The sequence below is a fragment of the Ochotona princeps genome, chromosome 3, assembly GCF_030435755.1.
Source record: "Ochotona princeps isolate mOchPri1 chromosome 3, mOchPri1.hap1, whole genome shotgun sequence".
NCBI lineage: Eukaryota > Metazoa > Chordata > Mammalia > Lagomorpha > Ochotonidae > Ochotona > Ochotona princeps.
The window spans coordinates 89,372,001-89,398,540 of NC_080834.1; the positions used below are offsets into that span (position 1 = coordinate 89,372,001).

At 52.3% G+C, this 26,540-nt stretch overlaps 1 protein-coding gene across 2 annotated transcripts in view; it reads right to left on the minus strand.

Moving 5' to 3' along the window:
• Window positions 1-26,540, minus strand: part of ITGB5 (integrin subunit beta 5) — a 107,237-nt gene that overhangs the window by 8,916 nt on the left and 71,781 nt on the right. For both annotated transcript variants that reach the window (XM_058662005.1, XM_004577836.2), the window contains exon 10: window positions 14,567-14,996. In XM_058662005.1, the coding sequence (XP_058517988.1) occupies window positions 14,567-14,996 (430 nt within the window). The remainder of the gene's footprint in view (window positions 1-14,566; window positions 14,997-26,540) is intronic.

Below are 26,540 nucleotides of genomic sequence, written 5' to 3' on the forward strand. Positions count from 1 at the left end.
ACTGTCTCAAGCTTCTGCAGGTGTCAAAGGCAGGAGGCCCATTGGCTGAGGGCTGTCAGTGTGCAAGTATGGTGTGTGTGTGTGAACACAGCATGAGTGGGAGAGGGTGAAAAGCACAGATCAGAGTCCAGCAGTGGTTTCTCCATTCTTTACGCCACCAAGAGGAGTACTGGTGACATACGACATGACAATCTAAAACCAAAATCCACTGTGCACGGCTTTCCCTTCCTAAGGTCATTTTCTAAGTCTGATGATAACAGAACTAAGAGTTTGTGTAAATGGAGCACTCACCCACAGTCAGGGAGAGAATGGAGCAGCAGACGGGAGAGGGGAAGGGGGGCTCCTGCATCTGACCTCCTTGGCTGTTGTCCTGGCCGTTGGCTCCCGCACCCTCCCTGAGGTCCCCACTGTGCATGCTCACAGTGTAGGCCAGGGCCCTCTTGAGCAGTCTCTCTCTTCCTGTCCTACTTCCCCAGGCTTTGTCCACTGCATATGCCTGGAAGGGTGTGTGTGTTGGGTGGGAGGGGCGGGGATCATGCAGGGCAGCCCAGCCTCCTAACCTTCCCATGGCGTACAGCTCTGTGCAGGTCAGGAGCTCAGACCCCTTCTCTTTCTGTGAAACTCTGCCTTTCAAATAAGATCAAATCTCCCTAAAGGTAGCAAAGTGGGCTGCACAGGTCCCCTGTGCCCAGGGCAGGCTTCAGCAGCCTCCCATGAGCTCATACTGCACAACACCCCATAAAGCAGAAGTTCAGAAAATGAGAGGAAAACTCGGTGCTGAATTAACAAGCAATGAAAATGGCCCTAGCTGTATCAGGCAGGGAGGCGGCTTTGGCCTAGATGCAGAAAGAGCCCCTGAGCCTTTCCCACTAGTTGCCCCACAGGGCTGCCTAGCCACAGGCTTCTTCTCTAGGTAGCCTGGGCCTGGCCCCAGAGTCCTCGACAACACAGCACTCCCCACAGCTCGCAAGATTGAATGACTTGGTGCAGGCATTGGGTGCAGTGGCTTACGTCGCCTGCAGTCCCCTATCAGAGCGCCTACTTCCAGTCCCAGCTCCTCCTCTACTGATTCAGCTGCCTGCCTGGTGAGGCCGCAGATGCCACCCACTTACTTGGGTCCCTGCAACCTACATGGGAGACCCAGATGGAGTTCTGGACTTTCAAACTTCAGCCTGGTTGAGTCCTGGCTATGGTGGGTATCTGGGAAATGAACCAGCAGACATAAGAGCTCTGTCTGCCTTTCAAATAAAGTGAAAAATTTTAAAAGAGAAGTTTCCAAGTCACCTTTAGAAAAGCATGACACCTACTAAGTGCCCAAAGGCCACTCGGGTCTGATTACATTTTACCCAAATCCAAGTACATCCAAATCAGCTTGCCTTTCCCTCCAGCTGCAGGCTCAGAACAGTCACCCCTGGCTACGTTCGTGCCCTAGCAGGAACACAGGTCCCTAAAAGGCATGAGACAGTCAACCCTGTCCAAAAGATTACAGCTGCCAACTCCCCACAGACCTAAGCCCAGGACTCGTCCTGAAAACAAAGCAAATTCCGAGCACACTCTTGGCCAAGTGGATCGAGTTGAACGATGTCTGTGTAACACTGTGCAGACACAAAGCTGTTTTTGTAGCACATGGACAGGGCCAGGGAGGGCATGCGAAAGCACCGTGCATGCCGGATGGCTACACGTGCAAGCCATTATTAGTATTACCTCCGTCGGAATGAGTGATAGCTCAATGGACAGGAAGTTGTAAATGTGCCTACTTATACGGAATTTCAGCTCGCCAGGATTCAACAGCTTTCCATCAGCAAATGGGACTCATGTGGGCTGTGAGCCAAGCCTCCACGCCTCCTTGTAGGAGATGGAATGCTGGTTACTCAGACAGGCAGCAGGAAGGGAGCTGTGGCAGAGGGCGAGTCAGTGGCCTGGAGGCCAAAGGTGACAGGAGAAGAGAAGGCCTTCCCCAAAACTCTGGCTGCAGGGTTGACCCCAGCTAGATGAGGACTGAAGGCAGCCTGCCGGGAGGCGAGGATAAAAGGCAGGCACCTTTTATCAACCTCATACAGGGATATGAGTCACCTGGATGTGAAGGGAGGGGAGCTCAGATGCAGGAGGGCGTGGGTTTTGGTGATGGGATATATGACAGCGGCAAGAGGGAAATGAAGATCAAGAAAACAGTAAGACCTGAGACCACAGTGAAGTGGGTGAGGAAGGGCGAGGAGAGGCCGAGGCTGCCAGCTGTGCCAGGGGAAAAGGGTGAGCAGCCGTGAGAACAGCCCCGGGTTGGTGGTGGAGGGAGACAGGAGTCAAGGCTAGGTCCTGTGTCTGTCACTCGCGTGTGACCCCAGGCAAGTCCTGGAAGCTGGGATGACTGCTTCCCTCCCCCAGCAGCGAGCAGTACACCTTTCCGAGCAGCTGGGGCTCTTGCTGGGGGAAGCTGAGGATGAACAGGAGCCTGTGGGCCATGGAACACACATGGCAGAGAGCGGAGCTGCAAGAGAGAGCCGCAGCAGATGCAGCAGTCAGCACAGGGATTCTCCACTGGGGCTGCCTGCACCCCCAACCTTCCGCCCTCCCCAGGACCTACTGCTTGAACCTCTGGGTGTTGGTTTCTTCAAGTGCAAGTGGGGCGGAGAGAATCACGGAGACTGTGAGTTAGACCAGTCAGCCTGTATCAAACATTTCAAACAGGGGCAGACGTACAGAAAGCGCTCAATACATGCTATCTTCAGCCCTGCCAGTGAGATGGGGACACAGAAGCGTGGAGGACAGTGGGGAGGGAAAGAAAGGCACCTTTTATCAAGCTGTGCCAAGACACCCAGGGTGCAAAGCTGCCGTAGGGCCCCCTAACTCACTCCAGTCTGCCATGGTTACAATTGGCATCCTCTGTGGGTTTGTGTGCTGAGATTTATTCTTGGTCGTGAGATGCTAGAAAGGTGGAAGCTTAATGCAACAATTCAGACACGGGACCTTTTGGAGGGGACAGTGCCTGGGACTGGTAAAGGCCAGCAGGGGAGCCCCCACACTTGACCAATGCTTGCTTTACAGAAGAGAGACCAGAGAGGGCACTCGGGTGTGTAGTCTCTGGCCAGGCAATCCCTTGTGCTCTGCCTTGGGATTCAGCCAGCACCAAGGACACACAGGTGTAGTCCCTCACCCGGGCCCACCAATGAGAAGTCAAAGCAAACCTCCTTTCACACAGCGCCCCGGCCTTGGCCATTTCCTCATAGCACTGCAAAGTGGACTAACACAGGGTGCAGTCGTCAGGCCTAGCACAAAGCCCTTCCACTGCCTGAACACCACCCAGTGCTCGTGGGAGTGGGACTGAGGCCAACAGGGCCCCGAGGTGCCACACGCTGCATTCGTGGGTGTGTCAGGGGACAGCTGCGAAGGTGACTGCTTTGATGAAGGGACACAAGTCCATCCCCTGCTGGTTCTGCAGGACGTGGGTGACCCTTGGCTCCGTCACAGCTGCACTCCATCTCCTGAGCTGCTCTCTGGGTCTGCAGGGGCCCAAGGAGGCTATGGTGACCTCCAAGGTCACCACCTGGGAGGGAGGGAGGGAGAGAAGGAGGGAGACAGCCAGCGTGGGATGCAGAGAATGGAGAATCCATTTTCTTTTCCCCTTCCTCCACTGGATCGGGAGTGAGGAGTGGGCCAGAGCCTGCTGCCTCTGACCCTCTGATGCCAATCACAGCTCTGGAATGTCCAGTGGTTCTTCTGGCCTCCCTAGGTGTCCCAAGGTCTGCAGCAGGCTCAGAGGCAGACAGGAAGGACACTCCGTGGGACACTTCCCACGCCCCAGCTTCCTCTTCCCCTCTCTGTGCATCTACTCTCCCTTGTTCCTTTTCATTCTTGGTGTCTCCTACGAGGGTCCACCCTGCCCCCTCCGCCCCTAAGAGGTGGCCATGTAAACAGGAAGTATCTGAGGGCTTCTTAAAGGGATGCATGCTGGAGGCCTGTGCAGACATGTCTCCTGTGTATTCCTGGCATCCCGGTGAGATTTGGGCCCAGCTTCTAGAACTCTCCAACAGGACAGGAAGCCAGCTCAGCATACTGCACATCACTGACCCAGACCCACCACGCTGCCCTAAGGTAGACTTCACTGCCCTGTGCAAAGCGCAACTACACAGACAGCCGGGGTTGGGGGTGGGGGAGGGCTCACCTGCTAAGGCAGCACAGCCCTCGCCCCCCAACCAACCCCCCCATTACAGCACTCCAGAGCCACACGTAGCCAGAGGCAAGGGGCACAGCCTTTGTCTGGGGGCCTGAGACAGGAAGGGGAAGTCCCTCCCCAGAAGCACTAGTCCCAGCTGTGTTGACAAGCAGGTCCAAGTTACGTAAGAGCACCCGCCCCCGTGTCCTCGGGTGTCCCTGCCCCGCCTGGCTGCCTGCAGGTCTCAGGGTGGTGGCTCCCAATCTGAACCTCCACCCTGGTCGGGGGACGGGGATAATGAGTCCAGCCCAACACTATAACCCTCCCCTCCTCGGTGCACTGGCCTAGGTTTCAGAAAAACAGCAGCAAAAAAGGAGTGGAGAATTTCTGAAACGCACAGTGCCAAGTGCTAGCTCCCTTGCCAGGGGTCTCAGTGTGGCTCCAGGGCACCTTGGGGGCAATTGGATCCACCCTAGGGGCCAGGGAGAGGTTGCACTTGGACAGTGCGGCTCTCCTCCATTCAGCTTCCAGAGCCAAGGGGCAGGAAGGAGAAGCCGGCAGGCAGAGTGGGAAAGGTCCAGCCCGCCTCACATCCATGTCCCAAATCTTCCTCACGCTCCTCCTGACCTCCTGGGAACCACTCAGCCAGCAAGAGCTTTGCAGAATTGAAGCGGAGCTGCTGTGCAGTCTTAGCTGCCTGCTTGCCGTCTCTGGGAAGCCAACCAGCCTCCTCAGCATTGGCAGTGGACAGTGCCCTGCCTGAGAAGCTTGGGGAAATGTTATATAAACATGCAACAGAGAAGCGCCATGGCTGGCTCTCGGCCCACTGCCTGCAAGGAGTCTGGAGCTTTGTCCAGGTCAGCCTAACCACATCTCTGACAGAGGTCCCATTGTGTTGTGCTCATAACAGGTCAGGGTCCACGGATCACCTGGGCAGCCTGCCCAGGCACTCTAAGCAGCAGGTAACAACCATGAGCCCAGTTTTCACAGATGCAGAAAGTGAGGCCCGGGGAGACTCAAAAAAGTAACCCCAAGTTACACAGGAGGAAGGTGGTGGGGCTGGGATGTGAACCACATTTGCTTGACGTAGGGACTCTTATTCCTAGCCCCTAGCTAACATTGTCTCTCCAGTGCAATCCAGTCATGGCTAAGTGAGAAAGAATTAAACCCACGCCAGCAGACAATGCAGTGCCCTGTCCATGGCCTCCATTTTTCAGCTGTCAGTTAAGGCCCATGGCCACAGGAGCCCTCTTCCATGGCTGATGTATGGCTGCTAACATGAAACTATTTGGGTCAAGGCCAGGGCTGGTGGGGAAGCTGGAAAAGGCCCCAGGTTAAATCATGGAGTTTGACATAAAAGGGACATCTGGTGGCACAAAGACTAATGAGTGCTATAGTGTAGCAGACTACACACAGCCTAAAGGGAACATCTGAATGACAGGGGAGAGTAACAGAACTGGTAGTCGGGGGCTAAACATGGATGGGCAGGGACTGCGTGGAAACCAGAGCGCCACGGTGAATGTCCCAAATGCCTCCCTTAGGCCACAGGCAGCCTGGCAGGAAACTCCCATGATCACCAGCAAGAAGCCTACAGGGCTCTCCCAGCCTCTTTCCCTCCCAGGGGCAGCTCTTTGCTGCAGGTAAGTTGCTACAGTCTCCTCAATATCTCAACGTGCCTCGTGAGATATTTCACACCTTAACTGATGTCCAAGAAATTCAGATGTTTTAGAATGACCGGAGGAAAAGCGGATTAACACTGGCCGTCCTTGCGGCAGGACAGAGACAGGGTCATGACCGTGTAGAAGGTTCAAGCTCTGCATCCGCACTGGCCCTGCCCGTTGTTTAGTCTCCTCCAGCACAGGGGCACGCTTGGCCTTCCTCAACAGCTTCTTCATACCTGCTTGTCAAGGAGCCAGCCCTAACAGTCGGCTGCAGATGTTTCAGTAACAAGGGATGACCGCTGAGTCCTGGCCCTTCTCTCTTTAGCTGGATCCTACGTCCCACTCTGTACCTGAGCAGCAAAACATGACGTTTACCTACAACACCAGCTGATGCTGCTTCCAGGAAAGCTTCTCCGAATGTCAACATTCTGGGAAGATGCCACTGGCTGGAGAACTGAGGCTATGGTCAGAGGCCCATGCTGGCTCTCCTGCTGAGATCTCTGCCTCCCTGGTCTGAGAAACTGGCTTCTCAGGGCTGATGTCCAGGTGCCAAGTCCTTCCAGTTCCTTCTATAGCTGGGAAAGGACTTGGCCTCTGGCTTGACTCTGTTAGTCATGTAGCAATGCAGAGAACAGAGAGAAGATGGAAAAATCCTGTGTTCTCTCATGAACTCACTCTTTCAGGTTCAAGGATGACAAGAGTTGAGTGAAATGAACTACTGGTTCTTCCAGCTCCCTGAAGATGCTGACTCAGAAGGAAAAATAGAGGCTGCAACCAAAACACAGAGGTACCTTCAAATCAACACTTTGGCTTTGGCTTCACCTGCCTGGCCCGCCTGGCAGGCATTCCTGGGGAAATGATAGCTGCACTGCAGAGTGTCAACTCACCATCCTCTTGGGTACCACCACAGGATGAATCAGCTAAGATTTCCTGAAGGAAAGATGCCATGTTGTTGAGGTCATCTAACGGTGTCCATCCAAGTAGCCTGGCCATTGTCAGCAAGCTGAGTTGTGTGGGCCATCACAAGTGCAGGCCATACTGAAACGTGATGGCGAGGGAAGCAGTCTGCATAGTTAGGGGAAGGGACCTCTTCTTGCACCCAGGCATTAGGCTAGTATTGGTAATGAATGTGATCCAGCCCACCTGCCAATCTTCCTGGGCACAGCCTCCCTATGCTAGATGAGTGGCAGCCATCAATTTCCTAGTGGAGTCATAATGACAGAACACGTAGTCTAGCAGAAAAGGCCAACAAAGGTTCACTTAAGAGAAGCAGGTTCACTGACAACAGCCAGACGCCCACCAAAGACCAAGAAGACACTCTGTGCCTTTCATCAGGTGACAGTCCCAAGACTGTGGGTGCTGTCCGGGTCCACATGTGTCTTCTTTAGGCTTGGGCTGCTAACTCCTAATGTAACTTGAAAAAGTCACTTACAAAAATGGAGGCTAGGGCCTAGCACAATAGCTCAACTGGATGATCTTCCCCTTTCAAGCATCAGGAGCCAAATAGGCACTGGTTTGTGTCCTGGCTGCTTCATTTCCCCAACCAGCTTCTTGTTTGTAGCCTGGGAAAGCAGCAGAGGATGACCCAAAGCCCTGGAACCCTGCATGGGAGACCTGGAAGAAACTACTAGTTCCTGGCTTCAGCTCAGCTCCAGCCATTGTGGCCTCTTGGGTAGTGAACCAGCAGATGGAAGATCTTTCGGTATCTCCTTCTCTCTGTAAACTTGCCTTCCCAATAAAAACAATAAAATCTTTTTTTTTTAAAGATTTATTTATTTTTATTACAAAGTCAGATGTACAGAGAGGAGGACAGAGAGGAAGATATTCCGTCTGATGATTCACTCCCCAAGTGAGCGCAACGGTCGGTGCTGCGCCAATCCGAAGCCAGGAACCAGGAACTTCTTCCAGGTCTCCCACACGGGTGCAGGGTCCCAAGGCTTTGGGCCGTCCTCGACTGCCCTCCCAGGCCACAAGCAGGGAGCTGGATGGGAAGTGGAGCTGCCGGGATTAGAACTGGCGCCCAAATGGGATCCTGGGGCGTTGAAGGCGAGGACTTTTATCCGCTAGGCCACGCCGCCAGGCCCCAAAACAAAAAAACTTAAAAAAAAAAAAAGATGGAGGCTAAAGTTTTTCTAAAAAGTATTTGCAAATCCAGAGGACTTCTTAGGTTAGTCTTGCACAATGTGGGATTTGCAGGTGTGGATTATGGAGGGATCTGGGCAGGGTCTACAGGTAACCAAATCAGGAAACCCAGGTAGAACTAAGCTGATGAGCTTACGCGAAAGGCAGTGCAGGGGTGAACTAGTGTGAATCCACAGTCAAGAATCACAAAGGGCTTCAGTGTAGGAACAGGGTCTCAGGTTCTCCACACGTAAACAGTGGGAAGCAGACAATGCAGAGTCGACCCACTGGGCGGGTGCCATGTTCCAGCCATTGCCTTTTCAGAACCACTGAAGCAGGACTGAGCGTTGAGTTAGGCAGCTGGGCCCCACTCCATTCCCAGGGCTGAGCTCAGAGCATGGGCAAGAGGTGCTGACAGCCTGGTTCCCCAATGCACTCTGCTCCTTGTCATTCAAAACTCCAAATAAATACAGATGGTGATGGCAGAAGCTTAAGATCATTCACACAGCCACTCCTCAATCCCAGGAAGTTTCTAAGAAGGAGTGAAGGGCCTGGCGTGATAGCATAGTGGCTGAAGTCCTTGCCTTGCATGTGCTGGGATCTCATGTGGGTGCCGGTTCTAATCTCAGCAGCCCTGCTTTCCATCCATCTCCCTGCTTGTGGAAATGGAATGCAGTCAAGGACAGCCCAAATCTTTGGGACCCTGCACCCACGCAGGAGACCAGGACAAAGCTCCTGGTTTCAAATTGCCTCCACCAGCCATTGCAGCCACCTGGGGGAGTGAACCATCAAACGGAAGATCTTCCTGTTTCTCCTCCTCTCTATATATCCACCTTTCCAACACAAATAAATAAATCTCAAAAAAAAAAAAAAAAAAGAGTGGAAAATTCCAGGGATGGCAACAAAATAAATGCCTCCAAGACTGCAGGCAGGGCCAGTGCCAGACCACAAGGACATCAGAAATATGTAATAAGCTCTCGCTGAGTGAGGCAGAGGCAGCCACCTTCTTCAAACACGACCCTCCATGAGCCATTGCGGTTTCAGGCTCTGCAGCTCCAGCCACCTGCTCCAAGAGGTGGCCTGACTCTACAGCTCTGCTTACCACCTCACATGACTCAGAGATGCAGTGTTTCCTTCTATGAGCAAGTTCTCCAGCTGGGTACCTTGTGTCTTCTCGGGTGAACCCGAGTGATCGCTGGATACACAAGGAATTCTTAGAATATCCGACTGTGGGATGCCTGCAGAGACATTCTTACCAGAAGCCTGCGTTTCATGCCGTGGATGTTTCAGATGCTTATCTCCAGGGAGAAAATGTCCCTGCCAGGCCAGGGAGTAACATTTATTTATTTATAATAATAAATTCATGTTGGATCGAGGAATGGGGGAAAGTAGATGAGACAACCGCCTCTAATCTCTTTTTTTCTTCCTGTATCTGGGGAAAAGGGGGGGAGAGGGCCGCTCTCAGCTACAAAACCACATCAGTACCCTAGAATGGGGAAATGCCACCCAATCTCATCCCAGGGTCCACGAAGTGAAGCTTAAGTGGTTTTGCTTAAGTGGTTTGGATAGTTCCGAGATGCTGTTGGTTTCAATGCTCCGAGGAAATCCTCCCAAGGTACGTTGGCTGACATAGTTCACCTTAGAGTTTCTATTCACCCAGATACTTGCTGTCAACGCTTGGCTGGGAGAGTTGTCCAGTTTGTTCTGTCCTCCATGGTACCAGACATCCTCTTCAGGCCTCATGAACTGGCTGTTACATCGTCCATATGCATAATGGCATGCCATCCACAGCACAGACTTCAGCAACCAAGCAGACCCAGTTCCGACACATGCACTCCATGCTCAGACCACAGATCTTGTGATTTTCTCCATGGCTGGAGTTCTGAGTCCAGTGATCCAACTGGGGGTCCCCAAAGAAACCCTGCCAGAAGTAACCCCAACCTGGCTCCTGTGTGTGCCAGTCAGTGTGGGGGGGGTGGCCCAGCTCAGTCCATCAACCACATCAGCCGACGCATGCTGGTGGCTGCAATCACCCAGTCAATTCTGTCTCCATCTCCTATGCAAGCCCATGGATACTGCAGCAGGGAGTAACATTTATTCACTGTACTTGTTGGTGAAGCATCATGCAAGAACCTCACATTGTTTCCTCTGAATTGGATGGATACTCAAGAAGAGACTAAGTGATGATCCAGGGTCCTACAAATAGAGCTAGGTCAGAAGCCACATCTGCTGTCCTCTGAGAAGTCCTGTGGATTCATGGAGACCAGCACCATGGTGGCTGATGACACCGGCCAGCTCTGCCTTGTGAACACACCCTACCCTTGGACCACTCTGCAGAGTGGGGGCCTGTGGCACAGCCTTCACAGGTGAGTGGAGTTGTCCTTCCCTCCTTACAGCAATGGCATTGAAGAATCTTCTACCACACGCTGTGTTCACAGCCACCATTCTCTGCACACACCACAATGGGATGGGGCTCTCTTGGCCTTCGCCACTGCACCCACTGCACACATACACTTAGGATTTACATATTTTTACAATATGAGGGGGAGGATCGCTAATCGGGGTCCTAAAGCTCAGCCTGAGGGATTCCTTTGGATGTAAGAGGATTTTTTCCTCCCCAAAGGTAGATTATGAATGGCAGTTAGAAAAGAAGGAGAGAGCTACAGATGACAAACAGAAGGATGGATATCCTGTACTTGTCAATAGTGTAGCAACTATCAACAAACTGAGAGGAGATGAATACATATTAGTCGGCTGCAGCACCAGCATCCCCGGGGGGTGCTGGCTTGACTTCTGGCTGCCCCACTTTCAATCCAGCTCCCTGCTAATATGCCTGGGAAAGCAGCAGGGGAAGACAGTCCAAGTCCTTGGACCCTGTACACACATGAGAAGCTCGGAAGAAGTTTCTGAGTTCAGACTGCAGACTAGCCCACTTCAGGCTGTTGCAGTAACGGAAGATCTCTCTACTCACCCTAATTCTGTCTTTCAAATATATAAATCTTTTTTTGGGGGGGGGGGCATGGCACACCTGGATGACCTTTGCTATGGTGAGGACCACAAAGTCTACAACCAGGTCTAGCTTTGTCTCTGGAGCACCTCCAGCGGCAGACATGTAACAGAACTTTGGAAGTCTGCTGGTACCTTCAAGCCCAGACAGGAGCCCCTGCAGCCCATGAGGCACAAAGCCACAGGGGGCGTTTCACTTCTTCCTGTCGAGGAGAGAATGGCAGGTGTCCTTGACCTCTGCCCACCAGCCAACTAACAAAGGTGCTAAGAGCCCACTCAGGTGGACTTCTGGGACCAAAGAGTTCCGTTTATAAACTCCACTTATCCTGTTTGACTTAGGTCATCTCTTCCTGTGAGACCCACAAAGTCAGTTGGGCATCAGCCAGCGACGCAGGGGACTCCAGTGTAGACAGAATATTTCAGGGTATTTTAGACCAGAGATGGATGCTTGACAGCTTGTCTCTAAGGATGTAAGTCAAATCCTAGCAGACGCTCTGTGCTTGGGGCACAGAGACCAAAAGACAGCAGAGGAGACTGAGCAAGGATCTGTTATGAGATGGAAGACCACTGAGTAGACCACAAAGAAACTCCAAAGGATCAACATGTTACTATGCACACAAAAAACAGATAAACTTGCAACAATCCTGGAAGCTCTTCTTATGCACATGACGTGAACACACTCCAGAAAGCTCATGGAAACAGAATTAAAAGTTGTCTTTGTTGCAAAAAAAAAAAAAAAGATATCCATGCATGATATTCCGTTATTCATGAACTTAAGGAAAGCCTCCTATGGTCTGTGTGTCATGCTGCTTCTAGACACCAGCGGGAGACACACACTCCCACATCGATATGTCACAGCACTAATTCCAGAGTGGCTCCACTGCTTCCAGACTGCAGTCACGTTTGCATCACTGCTTGTGTTTATAGTGGATAACCTGTCCCAAAACTGTCATCTCTCGCCGTTTCCCTCCCGTCCTGTCTTTGGGTAGAGACAAGGACTCTAAGGCTCATCGTACAAGAGACAGAAGCCCAAGGAGCCTCTTCACCAATTCTGGTTCTGGCTCTGTCCTCAGCTTCCTCAAGTGCACACTCAGTCCCCTTCTGAGGACAGACCACAACCACCAGGTCTCCTCCGAGGGCAGGCTGAGTGAGAAATGCTGAAGTCAGCCACTTGACAGTCTCCGAGTCAGCAGCTTCCAGAGCAGAGTAGGGGATTGGGAAATAGGCTTTGGTCCCACAAAAACCTCACAGGCGACAGCAACCCAAGAGCTCAAAGTTACCACGTATAATTCCCCAGCAGGAGCCCAAGCCTGCCTTTAGGTGCCAAAGGGCTGGAGTCTAGAATCCTTTACCCATAACCACAGCTGCGTTCTGCCAGGGCTGCAGAGTCTGAGACAATCAAGTGCTAGGCCACAGACCACTGAGCCAGGAGCTATTCCACAAATGCACATTATCATGCCTTGCCTAGAAATGGGCTCAGTTCTCAAGTGTCTCCTAAATTATCAAACACAACAATGACCTCACCCCAGAAACTCTTTTTTCCACAAAGATTTGGATGGCGTCGCGTTTCAGCCAGTTGTTGCTCTTAAAGTCGAGGGGTGGAGGCAGCTTGAAGTACAGTGGAAAAGAGTCAGAACATCCCCACTGGAGACTCAGCACAGCAATTCAAGTGCTTCTTAAGATATAAAGTTACACATGAAAAAGCAAGCTACAAAACCACATGCAGCTATAAACATCCACACGTGCATGCTAACTTAGGAAAAAAAAATTCATCTCTTACAAGGCGTACAATAAAATTATAGACAACTCTGGAAATTTCTCTGAACCCTTCAGAACCTTCTAGAGCTACAAATGACCATCAGCTTGGGAGACCATTCTTGGCTACGCACAGCTTTGGGAGGGATGAGGGGATGAAACAGTGAAGTGAGACGATCCCCTGGCCTGGTAGCACCAATTGATGTGGTCATTGAGAAGGAGAAGGACAGCACAGCCTGGCACTCGTCATCTTAAGACAAATGTACATGGCTGTTTCAGGGACCTGGCCACTGTTGGTTGCTATGGCCGTCTGGGGAGTGAAATGGTGGATGGAAATTGTGTGTGTATGTGCGTGTGTGTGTCTCCCCCTCTGCAACTCCTTCAAACAAAGTTTTAAAAAGTCTTAAAAGAACAAAAGCATCAGTGATGAAGTGAAAACCTGGCCGGGGAGGAGAGACTAGAAGAGGGAGTGTCCTATAAGGCTGCCTCAACAGCACAGACTATGCTGTTCCCAGGCGGCCAGGGCCCAGCGGAACCTGACCCGAGCCTTGATCACTCAGGACAAGGACTGAGCTGGATTCTGGGGGGTACAAAAGGAAAGGGCCCCTCTAAGTAGAAGGAGAACAGAAGAACATGGTTAGCTTCCAGCTGTGAGCTAGGCCATCCCATGAACCCCTGGGAAGGGGTGACTGAGAATCCAGCTGCTTATTACCAAGAGTGACTTGTACATCATGCCTGGGACACTCATAACCACCTTCTCCCCTGCCCAAAGATGTCCACATGCTATCCCTGGCCACTGTGACCATGTTACTCCAGGCAGTCAAAGGGACTTCATAAATGTCAGGTTCCACCGCTGCGATGGGGAGACCGCCCTGGGTTCCTTCCCCCTATGGGCCCAGTGTTGTCACAAGGGTCCATGGAAGAGGGAGGGAGGCAGTGTCTCCCAATAAGGGACAGGACAGGGGAAGCAGAGACCGGGATGAGAGGAAAGTGTGAGGACAGATGTGATGCCATGGACCCTGAGGGTGCAGGAAGGTGTCCCACAGCTCGGGTAGCCTCCTCAAGCTGCAGCAGGCCAGGGCATGACTCTCTCCCAGAGCCCATAGGAAGACAGCACTGCTGATGCCTTGATCCTAGCCAAGTGTAATGCACTTGCAATGACTAACTGCTAGAACTGTCACAGAACTCTTCTGAGTGGTTTTAAGCCACAAAGTTTGTGGTGGTTGTGCGGCAGTGATGAGGAATGATCATTTATCTAACAAAGGGCTGGCTATAGCTGGTCTCTGTGAGCTTCCTGTCCCTGGAGGTGATGAGGAAGACACTGCTTAGGACACTGGGTGGTCAGGTTCGGTATTTGTAGTGAAGGAAGTTGATGGTTGGCCTGCGGGCTAATCCTGCCAACTCCACATCACATGGCATGCCTTTTCCATGCATTTACCCTCTACACGCCAGTCTCCAGCCCATGCCTGGTGGTGGGTAAGGCCTGTCTATGCCCCGATTCCAGAAGAGCTGTGGCACTGTGGCACTACATTCCTTGTAGCACTGTGGGCAAAAGGCAGTATCTGGGGGCTGGCGTTGTGGTGTGCAGCAGGTTAAGCTACCACTTACAACACCAGCCTCCCATATGGATGCCAGCTCAGGTCCCAGCTGTTTCGCTTTAGATCCGGTTCCTGCTAATGTACCTGGGAGAGCAGTGGAAGGGTGCTCTCCCTGCACCCACAAGGGAGACCCAGATGAAGCTCCTGGCTTCTGCTTGGCCCAGGCTTTGGGCTGCTGGGAGCCTCTGGGGTGCAGAGCCAGTGGATGGGAGCAGCTGGACAGTGCCTGGGCCAGTGTGGGCTCAAGACCAAGGCACTGGGCGAGGGATCCTTACCTGAGCAGAGGATGCCCTTGTTCCTGGCGCAGGAGAAGTTGTCACACTCGCAGAATGGCCCGTAGATCTTGCCAAACTCGCTCTCAAAGCAGGAGCACTGGTTGCAGCTGCACTCCCCGCGCCCGCTGCACAGTGGCTTGCCCTCCGCTTCGCGGCACAGGTTCTGGTACACGCTCTGCTTCTCCCCCTCCTGGCACTCGCACCGGCTGCCCAGGTAGCCAGGGTCGCACTCGCACAGCCCGCAGACATAGGTGCCATTTCCACTGCACCTGGCACTGTCAGACTCTGGCCTCATGCTGCAGCTGCATGTGCAGTTGTAGGTGACGCTCACCTGCAGGCTGTCCCGGAAGCCCACCGGTCGCAGAGTGAATGCATGCTCAATGTGTCTGCCAGGGCAGCTGCGGGCCTCCACCGACACCTCAAATGACGCCTGGCAGAAGGAGCAGAGGAGGTGACATCAGGCTGTGGCCAGCCAGGACCTGGAGGGTATCTGCATGGGCCTCCCAGACCCCCCTGGCTTGGCTCAGCCTCTCTCCATGCACACAGGTAGAAATGTGAAGCTGACCAGAGCCGGAAAACAGCTCGGAGTGGGCAAGCCTGCAGCTGTACGCAGCACACAGAGGTCAGGGGCACCTGGTGGCTACTGTACTTGGTTCTCAACCCCTCTGCATTTCTTTCCCCGTTGCAAGCCTAGGCTGCTACGGGAAGTGGCAGTGGTCATTATTGGGTGGTCCGCTCCCCTTCCTTTCCCTTTTCACTTCTACCCTCTCTGCTTTCTCACTGTCAAAGCCACTCAGTCCAGGCACCAGGCTAGCTGCAGGGGTGGGGACGCCCACCTGTCCACCTTGTTGGAGGAGCAGGGAGCTGACAGAGGACAGACACCTAGGGCTGTGCAGGCACAGAACCCCTATGGTTAGGGATCCTCACAGCCTCTTCCTTCACACCAACCCCCAGCCCTGAGGTCATCATTGGATGACGATGCACATGTGGACACAGGCTGGCAGGTCCTAATGTCCCAGCTGCTCATGGGTTGCTTGGAAATAGACCACTGAGAGGGCCAGGGGGAGGGGGCACATGGTAGACCAGGAACCACCCTGGCAGCTGCTCATAGGACCAGCCTGGCTTTGATTCTTCTAGAACTAGACCTGCCTCCTCTGCCCCCACAGAAGTGTAGCTGCAGAAACAGTGTGGCAGGCCCTGGGGCAGCACCAGGGAGAAGCACCTCTCCTCCTGGATGGAGCCCTGCCCACTTCACCAGCTGCCTCCCATACCCAACACACATGTTCACCTTCTTTGGAAGGCTCCTCAGGTCACTCGGCAGCCCCCACAAGTAAGGAAGCACTTCCAGATACTACTACCTTTAAAAACAAGTTTTGGTTTTTTTTTTTCCTCCCTTAAAGATTCATTTGAAAAAGAGAGAGAGGGGAGCCCAGCGCAGCCCAGGGGAGCCAAGCGCAGCCCAGGGAAACACAGCGCAGCCCCAGGGGAGCACAGTGCAGCCCCAGGGGAGCCTGGCACAGCCCAGGGAGCACGGCGCAGCCCCAGGGGAGCCTGGCACAGCCCAGGGGAGCACGGCGCAGCCCCAGGGGAGCCTGGCACAGCCCAGGGGAGCCCAGCGCAGCCCAGGGGAACCAAGCGCAGCCCAGGGAAACACAGCGCAGCCCCAGGGGAGCCTGGCACAGCCCAGGGGAGCACGGCGCAGCCCCAGGGGAGCCTGGCACAGCCCAGAGGAGCACAGCGCAACCCAGGGGAACACAACGCAGCCCTGGCCTGGCCGAGGAGAGGCAAGGTGTTTCCTTTCGTCTGGCCCGACAAACCCCTAAAGGCAGAGAGGAGCAGTGTGCCCTTGCGAGGTTGAGGGCCGCAGTGTCTGTGCAGAGCACACGTGGTTTTTATAAACAGGCCATTTCAGATTCAGTTAATAAATGTAACACATGACTTTTTTAGATCCTGAAATTTATACTAAAATTACTTGACCCACCCTTACCACTAAAACCCAATGCTTTCAATGTTCTTTCTTTTTGAAAAAATAAAACCTGCTCCCTGAAAAAAAAAAAAAAAAAAAAAAAAAAAAAAAAGAAAAAGAGAGAGAGGGGAAAAGATAGAAAAAGAGATCTTCCACCCTCTGGTTCATTGCTCAAATGATTGCAATAGCCAAGGCTGGCCCAGGCCAAAGCCCAGAACTTTCTCGGGGTCACCTATACGGTCAGCAGGGGCCCAAGGACTTTGGGCCATCTTCTGCTGCTCTTCCAGCTACATTAGCAGGGATATGGGTCAGAAGTGGAGCATCTAGACTTGAACTAGTGTCCATATGGGACACTGACATTGCAAGTGGAGGCTTAACCCTCTTCACTGCATCACCACTGGTCCCACTACAGATATTTTTCATTCTATTACTGGTATTGGGGTGGGGGCTTTACTACTTCACTACTTCTGCCTCCTGGTTTATTCTGTGACGTCTGGGAACACCCAGGAGGGCTAAGCAGGACACACTCTCTTGGACAAGGTCCTGCTAGGCAGCAAACCAGAAACAGATGAGCTGACAGTAGACACCCAGGGTCCAGCTCTGGCCACTGGGTGACCAAGCCAACTCCAGATGACTGGGATGAGCCCCACTGCAGGTGTCACTTCTAGAGAGAGATGGACAGAAGCAAGTATGAGGCCAAATTCCAAGGTCATGGGGGTGGAGTGGCGGCACTCAAGGAAACTGAACAAAGCAGGGGCTCACTGGAGCGCTGATATCAGTCAATGACAGCATGAAGCATGGGCGGCCACCTGGTCACATAGTCTAAGCCAAGTGGAAGCCCTGTGTCCATGGGGGGGGGGGGGGGGAGAGAGAGAGAGAGAGAGAGAGAGAGAGAGAGAGAGAGAGAGAGAGAGAGGTGAAAGGATCGCCTGGCTCCTGAAAGACAGGGAAGGGTCAGCCTGGCTGCGGAAGGCAGTACGGGATGTGACCCCCAAAGCCTTTGTCAGAGGCTCCTGCAAATCTTCCTGCCTTGGGCTGGGGGAGCTCTTGGCCTGCAGATGGGATGGGACTGGGGGCTGCAGGCTGAGCAGAAGCAAAGCCACCCACGAGCCAGCAAGAATGCACAGGAGGGAAACGGCCCTTCGCAGGAGCAGAGGGCATCATCCCAACTGAGACTGAGAGAGAATCAGGGTCTTGTTTGAGGCCACCGTGTCCTAGAGCAATACTTGGCTGGACTTGCTAAAGCAAAGGCCCCAACAAAGGGCCTCTGCAAGTCTAAAATGGGTAATAAAAAAAGGGCCCTTGAGGCAAGGGCTTCTGACTGTGGGGAGTGTCCCTCTGTGAGGGTGACTGCTCCATGAAGGTAGGGTACATTGCCTCCTAAGCCTTGCCTGGAAGTCGGTGGAGAGAACAGGGGGGCACGGGGCCTCGTGAATTAGTGCTGGCTGTCGCATGGCCTGGGACATGGAAACACTGGGTATTGTGTGTCTGGCTGGAAAGCCGACCCCAGCCAGGCCTCAGTGCAGCAGAGAGATCCGCCTGGCCCTGGGCTCCTGGCCTGAAGCCTGATAACCAGCGGGCAGTTCTATTTCCGCCACTGAGCCTCAGCTCCTGCTGGCAACAGGAAGGCTAAAAAAAGCACTCTGCAAACAGCAAGTCCTTCTGTCAGCTGACCCTGGCTTTCAGCGTCCCTTCTCCCTCCTGGACGAGGACAGGATTCAGCAAGGCAGGGGGGTGTCCCTAGTGAGATACCCAAGGCCCGGGTCCTGGAGCCTGTCCATCCACTCTCCCTGAGATCTCAGAGGAGGCCCAGACACAGCAGCACCCCCATTGCCATCCACCGGACCTACAATTTGAACCTCACTGGGATATTCCTGATACCCTGGGTGGGGTGGGGGTTGGGCCTGGGCCACTCTCACAGAAGGACTGCTCAGTCCCCACCCCGGGGCAACATGGATGCCAAGTCCACTTGGATCTCAGCTAAACAAAGAGCTGAGCTGGGCGAAAGTGCACAGAGCCTGGGGGAGTGGGCTGGAGCTGGGGGTACCGTGGGAAGCCCGCGGCAGGGTCGCCAGTCCTTTGTGTGGGGTGTTAGTGCAAATCTGTCCGATCAGCCACCTGCATACTGATTTAAAGCAGGAAACAAGAAAACCAACTCCAAGGGGCTGGGACCTCTCTGCCAGCACTAGAGGATGGGACCAGAGGAGGAAAGCTAAAGAAGCAAGTCCCTGGGGGGGAGTGAATCCCAGGCAGCTTGTGGCTCCCAAGGCTGAATTTAAGGAGCATTTCTCTTCACCTCCTGCCACCTGTCCTGCTCCTTGCTGGACACGGGGTGGTCAACAGCCACTGCCTCTGGTGGGAGTGACCGCAGAGCTGCTGCCTATTCCTCAGCTGCTCCCTACCTTGTCCACAGCCCTTCCACCTTGCGGCATCAGAAAATGAAATCCACTTGCCCCAATTATGGCCAGGCCCCTTAGCTTGGCACATACAACGATATTTTAAAGAGCCATGGAGGGGCCATTGCTGTAGTGCTGTGGGTTAAGCCACCTCCCTGCCATGCAAGCATTCCGTATTGGAGGCCCAGTTTTGAGTCTCCGCTACTCTGCTTCTGATCTAGCTTCCTGCTAATGTACCTGGAATAATATAGGAAGATGGCCCAAGCACCCAGCCCCCTGCCACTCATGTGGGCTCTGGCTGTCACAGCCACTGGGAAATTAAATCACAGAAAAAAGATCTGTTTCTCTTTCTTATCAATCTAATGCTGTTTTTTTTTTAAATTATTAATCCATATAAAATGGAATGAAAAGTTTTAGTTGGCGCAAGAAAGTTTTGGAGAACCAGGCACAGAAGTCTTCTTAAGATTCAAGTGTGGACTCCAAAAATGTTTTTCACCAGGAGACATATATCTTTCAATCCCATCTTCCAGGGAGTCCTTGAGTACCCCGGGACTGTCCTGCCTGTGTGGTCAACCACTCCTCCTGCAGTTCCCAAGTCACCTCCGGGCCACTTGTCGCCTGTGGAAGAGGGTGGTGCCATTCACACCTTAGCAGACTCCATCTGCCGCATCCTCCTCCACCCAGAAAATTCACTCTTGTCCCATTAACCTTGGCTCACTCTGCATCCCCTCCAAGACCGGGTCCTCCTTCCCCGGGGCTCCCACAGTGCACACCCCGCTCTGTCACTGCACTGACTGCTCTTGACAAAGCCAACTGGCTTCACACAACCCTGGGAGTACAATGGCCGCCACTTGTTTCACACACACCAAAGCCGCAGTTCCTGATGTAGAGAACTTGGGTCACGGGACAGCAGGAGACAAGACCAGGTAGGGAGGACTCGGGCAGAGCCTAGGCCACGGGACAGAGGGAGATGGCACTGGGCAGGGAGGACTCGGACACAGCCTAGGCCACGGGACAGCAGGAGACAGCACCGGGTAGGGAGGACTCGGACACAGCCTAGGCCACGGGACAGCAGGAGACAGCACCGGGTAGTGAGGACTCGGACAGAGCCTGGGCCACAGGACAGTGGGAGACGGCATTGGGCAGGGAGGACTCAGAGCCTAGGCCATGGGACAGCGGGAGACGACACCAGGTAGGGAGGACTCGGACAGAGCCTGGGCCATGGGACAGCGGGAGACGGCACTGGGCAGGGAGGACTCAGAGCCTAGGCCATGGGACAGCGGGAGACGACACCAGGTAGGGAAGACTCGGACAGAGCCTGGGCCACGGGACAGCGGGAGACAGCACTGGGCAGGGAGGACTCAGAGCCTAGGCCATGGGACAGCAGGAGACGGCACTGGGCAGGGAGGACTCGGAAAGAGCCTGGGCCACGGGACAGCAGGAGATGGCACTGGGCAGGGAGGATTGGAAAGCTGCAGAGAGGGTGCCTTAGGTCTGTCTCCTTGTCCCAAGGAGGGGTGGTCAACAGGGGGCTGTGCAGAGCTGCCTTCATTGCTATTGCTTAAAAGCTGCAAAAATGAGCTCCAGTAGCTGAAACAGTCCACTTGGTGAGCACCTGTCATTTATATTATTATTCTTTTTAAATCTCTGGATGTTTCCCTATCTTTCAGAGCACCTGCATACAAGCAGCAAGGATACCAGCACATGCATCCCTGAAGCTTTTATTCTTTCAAGTGTGTGAGCCAAAGTTAAAACAGAATTACGATCCATCAGAGCAACCTGGAAGGAGATTCTCCAGACGGGGTCAGGAGGCCACATGGTCCCAGGGCTGATGTAGGATTCCAGCCGCTGCCAGAAACGGAAGCTCTAGTCACCTCTACCCTTTGACCTCAGACATCTGGAACAACCTGTCAGTTTGCCAGCGGCTCAACATGCTCCTATTTTGTGGACACAACCACTGTGTTTCTATATTATTCTTTATCTTTTTTAAAAAAAAGATTTATTTATTTTTATTGGAAAGATATACAGAGAGGAGGAGAGACAGAGAGGAAGATCTTCTGTCCATTGGTCTACCCCCAAATGAACTCATTGGCCAGAGCTAAACCAATCTGAACCAGAAGCCAGGAACTTCCTCCAGGTCCCCATGTGGGAACAAGTTCCCAAGGCTTTGGGCCATCCTTGACTGTCCTCCCAGGCTGCAAGCAGGGTGCTGGATGGGAAGCAGGGATGCCAGGATTAGAACCAGCGCCCATATAGGATCATGGGAGTGTTCCAGATGAGGACTTTAGCTGCTAGACTACCACGCCGGGCCTTATTATTCATCTTCTTGACAGGCAAAAACCTGTATCAGGGTGTCTATGGAAAATGTGCATCAAGACGCCCGCATGGTAGGCATGTATCTGTGTACACAACTCCAGCAACAGGCTCTTGGCCAATCTCAAGGCAGCACCTTCCTTCTTTGAGGTCCAATAAGTCCACCTTTGTCTCATGCACCTGAAGGAACTGACCTTGAAATTCCACTTTTCCATGAACTTTCTTAAGTGGTCCCACTTTTCCTGCCACCCTTGCAATACTGATATATAGCTCTCTGAATGTGTGTATCAGAAATTACAAATTCCTAAAACCTCAATGTCAGTCCCTTTCATGCTTCCAATTTCTGAGTTTGGGTTGATCAAGAGCCTAGGGGGAAAAGTGTGGGTGGTGCATCAGTGTCCTCCAATTGGAACCCAGGTGCACATGGCTCACCAGCGGCAGGACATTTGGCCAGTCTCTCAAGGCACCCTTGAGTCTCCATGTTTTTGCACAGAAAGCGGGGAAGCAATGGCCACCTTACAGGGCCACCGTGAGACACGGAGAAGGCAGTAGTTCAGTCTTCCCATGATGTGCAGAATCTTACAAATTTCCGTTCTTGGGCCCGGCGGCGTGGCCTAGCGGCTAAAGTCCTCGCCTTGAAAGCCCCGGGATCCCATATGGGCGCCGGTTCTAATCCCGGCAGCTCCACTTCCCATCCAGCTCCCTGCTTGTGGCCTGGGAAAGCAGTCGAGGACGGCCCAATGCTTTGGGACACTGCACCCGCGTGGGAGACCCGGAAGAGGTTCCAGGTTCCCGGCATCGGATCGGCGCGCATCGGCCCGTTGCGGCTCACTTGGGGAGTGAATCATCGGACGGAAGATCTTCCTCTCTGTCTCTCCTCCTCTGTGTATATCTGGCTGTAATAAAATGAATAAATCTTTAAAAAAAAAAAAAAAAACAAAAAACAAAAAACAAATTTCCGTTCTTAAGTGGCAATAACTAGGATCCCCTCTGCACTGGGGAGGCTGTGGTGGGTGAGAGGAGAAGGTCTGAGGTGTCAAGACCCTGGCTCAGGTGCAAGTCTGCTACTTCTGAGCTGGGTCAGCCTGGGCATGCCATTCATACCCCCATGCCTCAGGCGGCCCATCAGCAGGGAGAGCCGGATTCCCTTTCCCAACCAAGCCGCAGGGTATGAAGCCTCAGGGCCACCGGGACACTCAACAAACCGTCTTGTGTCTGGAGGCTCCCGCCTCCAAACTTGTGTCACAGAAAATGGAAGCATTTGGTGTAAAAACTGCTAAATCCATATGTAGTTTCCTTATGACACACAGTTTCCAAGAACACCTTGAAGGTTGCACTTAGGCATGACAGAACAGAATCATGGCGGCCAGAGGTTGTATATAGGTGGTGAGGGCACTGGCTACAGAACCAGAGAACCAGCACCGGTTCTGTGGCACAGGTTATGGCATTGACTGTAATACTGAGGAAGAAAAAAGCCTTTTCTGACAACAGTTGGTACAGAGTTTACATAAACGTTGTCAAGGAGGAACCTGTTTGATTTGAAGCAAGACAGTGCAAATGCAATGGGAGGATTGAGATAAAATAGGGACTGAAAGGATAAGAAAACCCCAGGGACTGTAAGAGCTCAGAGAGAGGAGGACAGCCCGAGGCCAGGCTAACCGTGGACCGAGGCTTTCTGACCACTGTGTGTGTTTCCGCAAACTTGCTTGTCCTAGCCAATGCTAAAAACAACTCATGTAACTGCTCTATAAGTTTGAAACAAAAGGCAATTGAGGGGCCTGGCATGGTAGCCTAGTGATTAAATCCTTGCCTTGCACACACCAGGATCCCATGAGTACTGTTTCATGTCTCAGCTGCTCCACTTCCCATCCAGCTCCCTGCCTGCGGTCTGGGAGAGCAGTAGAGAATGGCCCAAAGCCATGGGACCCTGCACCCACGTGGAGACCCAGAGGAAATTCCCAGCTCTTAGCTTTGGATTGGCTCAGCTCAGCTCTGGCTGTTGTGGCCACTTGAGGAGTGAATCAGTGGACAGAAGACCTTTCTGTCTCTCCCTTCTGTAAATCTGAGTTTCCAACAAAAATAAATAAATCTTGCGGAAAAAAATAAAGGTAACTGAGGCTGGGCCTTTTGGGAGTGATCTAGACTTACCCTCCAAAGTAATAAAGGTTTCTGCCTTAAGTGGCTATGAGTCTCTAGTGGGCAATTTTCATAACAATGCCTGCATCCCAGGTTAAGTGCCAGCTTAATCGGAAGGAGTTCCAGGTGCCTGGCTTCGTCCAGGCCAGGTTTGGCTATTGTAGCCATTTGAGGAGTAAATAACAAGTAGAAGGCTGTTTGTCTCGCTTGCTCTTCTGTAACATTGTCTTTCAAATACTAAAATAAATCTTAAAAATAAACAAATAAAAAAAAGTGGACCCGGTGTGGTATCCTAGCAGCTAAAGTCCTCACCAGGATCCCTTATGGGTGCTGGTTCTAATCCTGGCAGCCCCACTTCCCATCCAGCTCCCTGCTTGCAGCCTGGGAAAACAGTAGAGAATGGCCCAAAGCCATGGGACCCTGCACCCGCGTGGGAGACCTGGAAGAAGCTCCTGGTTTCCGGCTTCAGATCGGCTCAGCTCTGACCACTGCAGTCACTTGGGGAGTGACTCAGCAGACAGTAGACGAGGATCTTCCTCTCTGTCTCTCCTCTTCTCTGTATCTCTGACTTTCCAATAAAAATAAATAATTATTAAAAAAAAAAAAAACCTAAAAACCTAAAAAGCACCACAGAGACCTGGTTACGAGCTTTCATTTCAATCCTGTGCAGTCTTGGACAACAAATTAAACCTCCGTGCCTTGGCTTTTCTCAGGTATCAGCATAAATTAAGTCCTCCACCCCCCAGGGAACAGGTGGGGGCACAGAACTACTGAGATCTTCTGAAGACTAACTGCATGTCCCCCTGTGGCTGCATGAGGAACCCCTGAGTTATCCCAGGAATAGTCTTCCCATGTGTGCTTAAGGCTTCAGGGCCTTGCTTCCAAACAGCATTCCATTCCAATCTCACGGCGTCATGACCCGTGAACTCCAGGTCCTTTGACCTTCCTGGCTTCCAGTAACTTTATCTTGACAGTTCCTCGTCACTTTTTCTTTTTAAAAAGGACCCAAGGGGGAGTTAAGACACTGCTGGATGCTGACATCTCATATCGTAGTGCCTGAGTTTGAGCTCCAGCTCAGCTCCTGACTCTAGCTTCTTGTCAGTGAACAACCAGGGAGGCAGGAGGTGATGGTTCAAGAAGATGAGTCCCTGCTACTCACACGGGAGTCTCAGTTCCCAGTGCCTAGCTTAGTCCTGACCCAGCCCTGGCTATTGCAGGTATTTGGGGAGTGAACCAGATAGGTGGTATCTTTCTCTCTGCCAATAAACAAAAAAGAAAAATTTAAAAGGCCTTAGCATAGAACTCTAGATGCATTGTGATTCCAAGAAGAGCAAAACCTGGGCCGGCACTGAGGAGCAGTGAATCGAGTCACCACTTGTAATGCCAGCACCCCATATGGGAATGTAGTTTCAAATCCAGCTCCCTGTTAACGTAGCTGGGAAGGCAGTAGATTATGGCTCTAGAGCTCGGGCCCTCTTACCCACATGGGAGACCTCGACGGTCTGGCTTCTGCTGGCCCAGACTCGGCCACTGTCACCAATTGGAGAATGAACTAGCAAGTGGAAGATACCGCTCTTTCTCCTTTGTGTTATGCTGCATTTCAAGTAAATAAATAACTTTTAATAAAAAGAATAGCATCATCGTCTTTAGGGTTTCAAAATACTTCTTTTAAGGCCACTGCAACTGCCCTTATTATTATTATTATTTTAAGCAACACTGTTTAGTGAGCTTTGAGACATTGGAACCTAGCAGGTCTTTTTGCTCAAAACTGCAGTCCAACCAGATTCCCTGCACGCTGTGAACATCCTGAATGACAGATGCCCGCTGCTGAGGTCAGCCGCCTGCCTGTGGAGGAGGTATTTTTAACTTCTGGGTTGGTTTTCCTGCTTTAGATAAGTGGTTTTGGTCAGATTTGTGACCTACCCACAGCTGATGATAAGGAAGTCCCTGGTGAGTGTAACCCAAGCCAGTAGTAAAGACAGAAGAGACACTGAAGGCTGGGTCAAGGCCTCCCCACCCCCACTCGGGTCGATGTTATCAACATTGGTAGGAAGTGTGTCTGCTCTGTGACTAATCTGCCCGACCGCATGGTCAGCAGCCTGCATCATTTGCCTGATTTCACGTGGCATGGCATCAGAAACAACCAGTCTTCCTGAGCCCCCAAATTCATGGGTACTGCAGATCTCTGGTTAGGGAGTGCCCAGCCCTTTTTCCCATCACGAGCCACATCTCCAGGGACGGGCTTTTGGCTCTTTCATGCACCCTTCCTTTAGCTGTCCTGGCCCACTGCACCCAGAATTCCACCCATAGATCCTTATAGGATAGTTTCTGGATAGTTCTATCTCCTTAACGTTTTTCCCAACTATCTTTTTAAACCTAGCAATTACAGAACTCCAGTGGGGTTTTCTTATTCATCTGGATTGAGTGGTCATTATGATGGATCAAAACAACATAAATATAATGCCACTTCTGCCAACGATTAAACAGAAAAGTACTGTTTTTTTTTTTTTTTTGGCTATGCCCTTTAAGGAAATGAGGCTTTTCCCAATAGTTCATATGCATATAAAACAGCATCGCTGTTGAACAAGAGAGGGATGCGCACCAATTCTATCTTTGTACAGCTTTAAATGCAAAAAAGCCTTATTCATGTAAGTAGGAAGATAGGAATGAAGAAGTAGTCACAGCAATGCCACCCTGTTCTACTAATGTTAAATGCCACAGACAACTGTTCATGATGGCTTATCTGAAAACCTGATAGGGCTTCTTTCAAGTCTGTTCAAAGCAAGACATTTGGAAACAACCTATCTTAGAACAAGATCCATTACTTAGTCCGTACAGTTCTTTGCTTGCTCAACGTGGGCAGCCCAAGGCCAAGCCGGCTCGTTGCCACACTGGCCAGCTTTAGTACTTAGCAATGCCCAGAGGACGTACTCATCTATTTGTAAGGTTCCTGTAAGCCTTGCTTACAAGCAGATTCTGAGCGACAGAACTGTCCGCACAGCAATTCAGACAGGCATCTTGCAGTCTGCGCCAAGAGGGAGAGAGATCACAAGAATACGCATGGGCAGCTCTCGCCGCCGCCAGCAGGCCGGGCTCCATGCCCACGTTTGGCACCTGTATTCTTATCATCATGTATCCTTCCACTCATCAGTCCTTGGCCAGG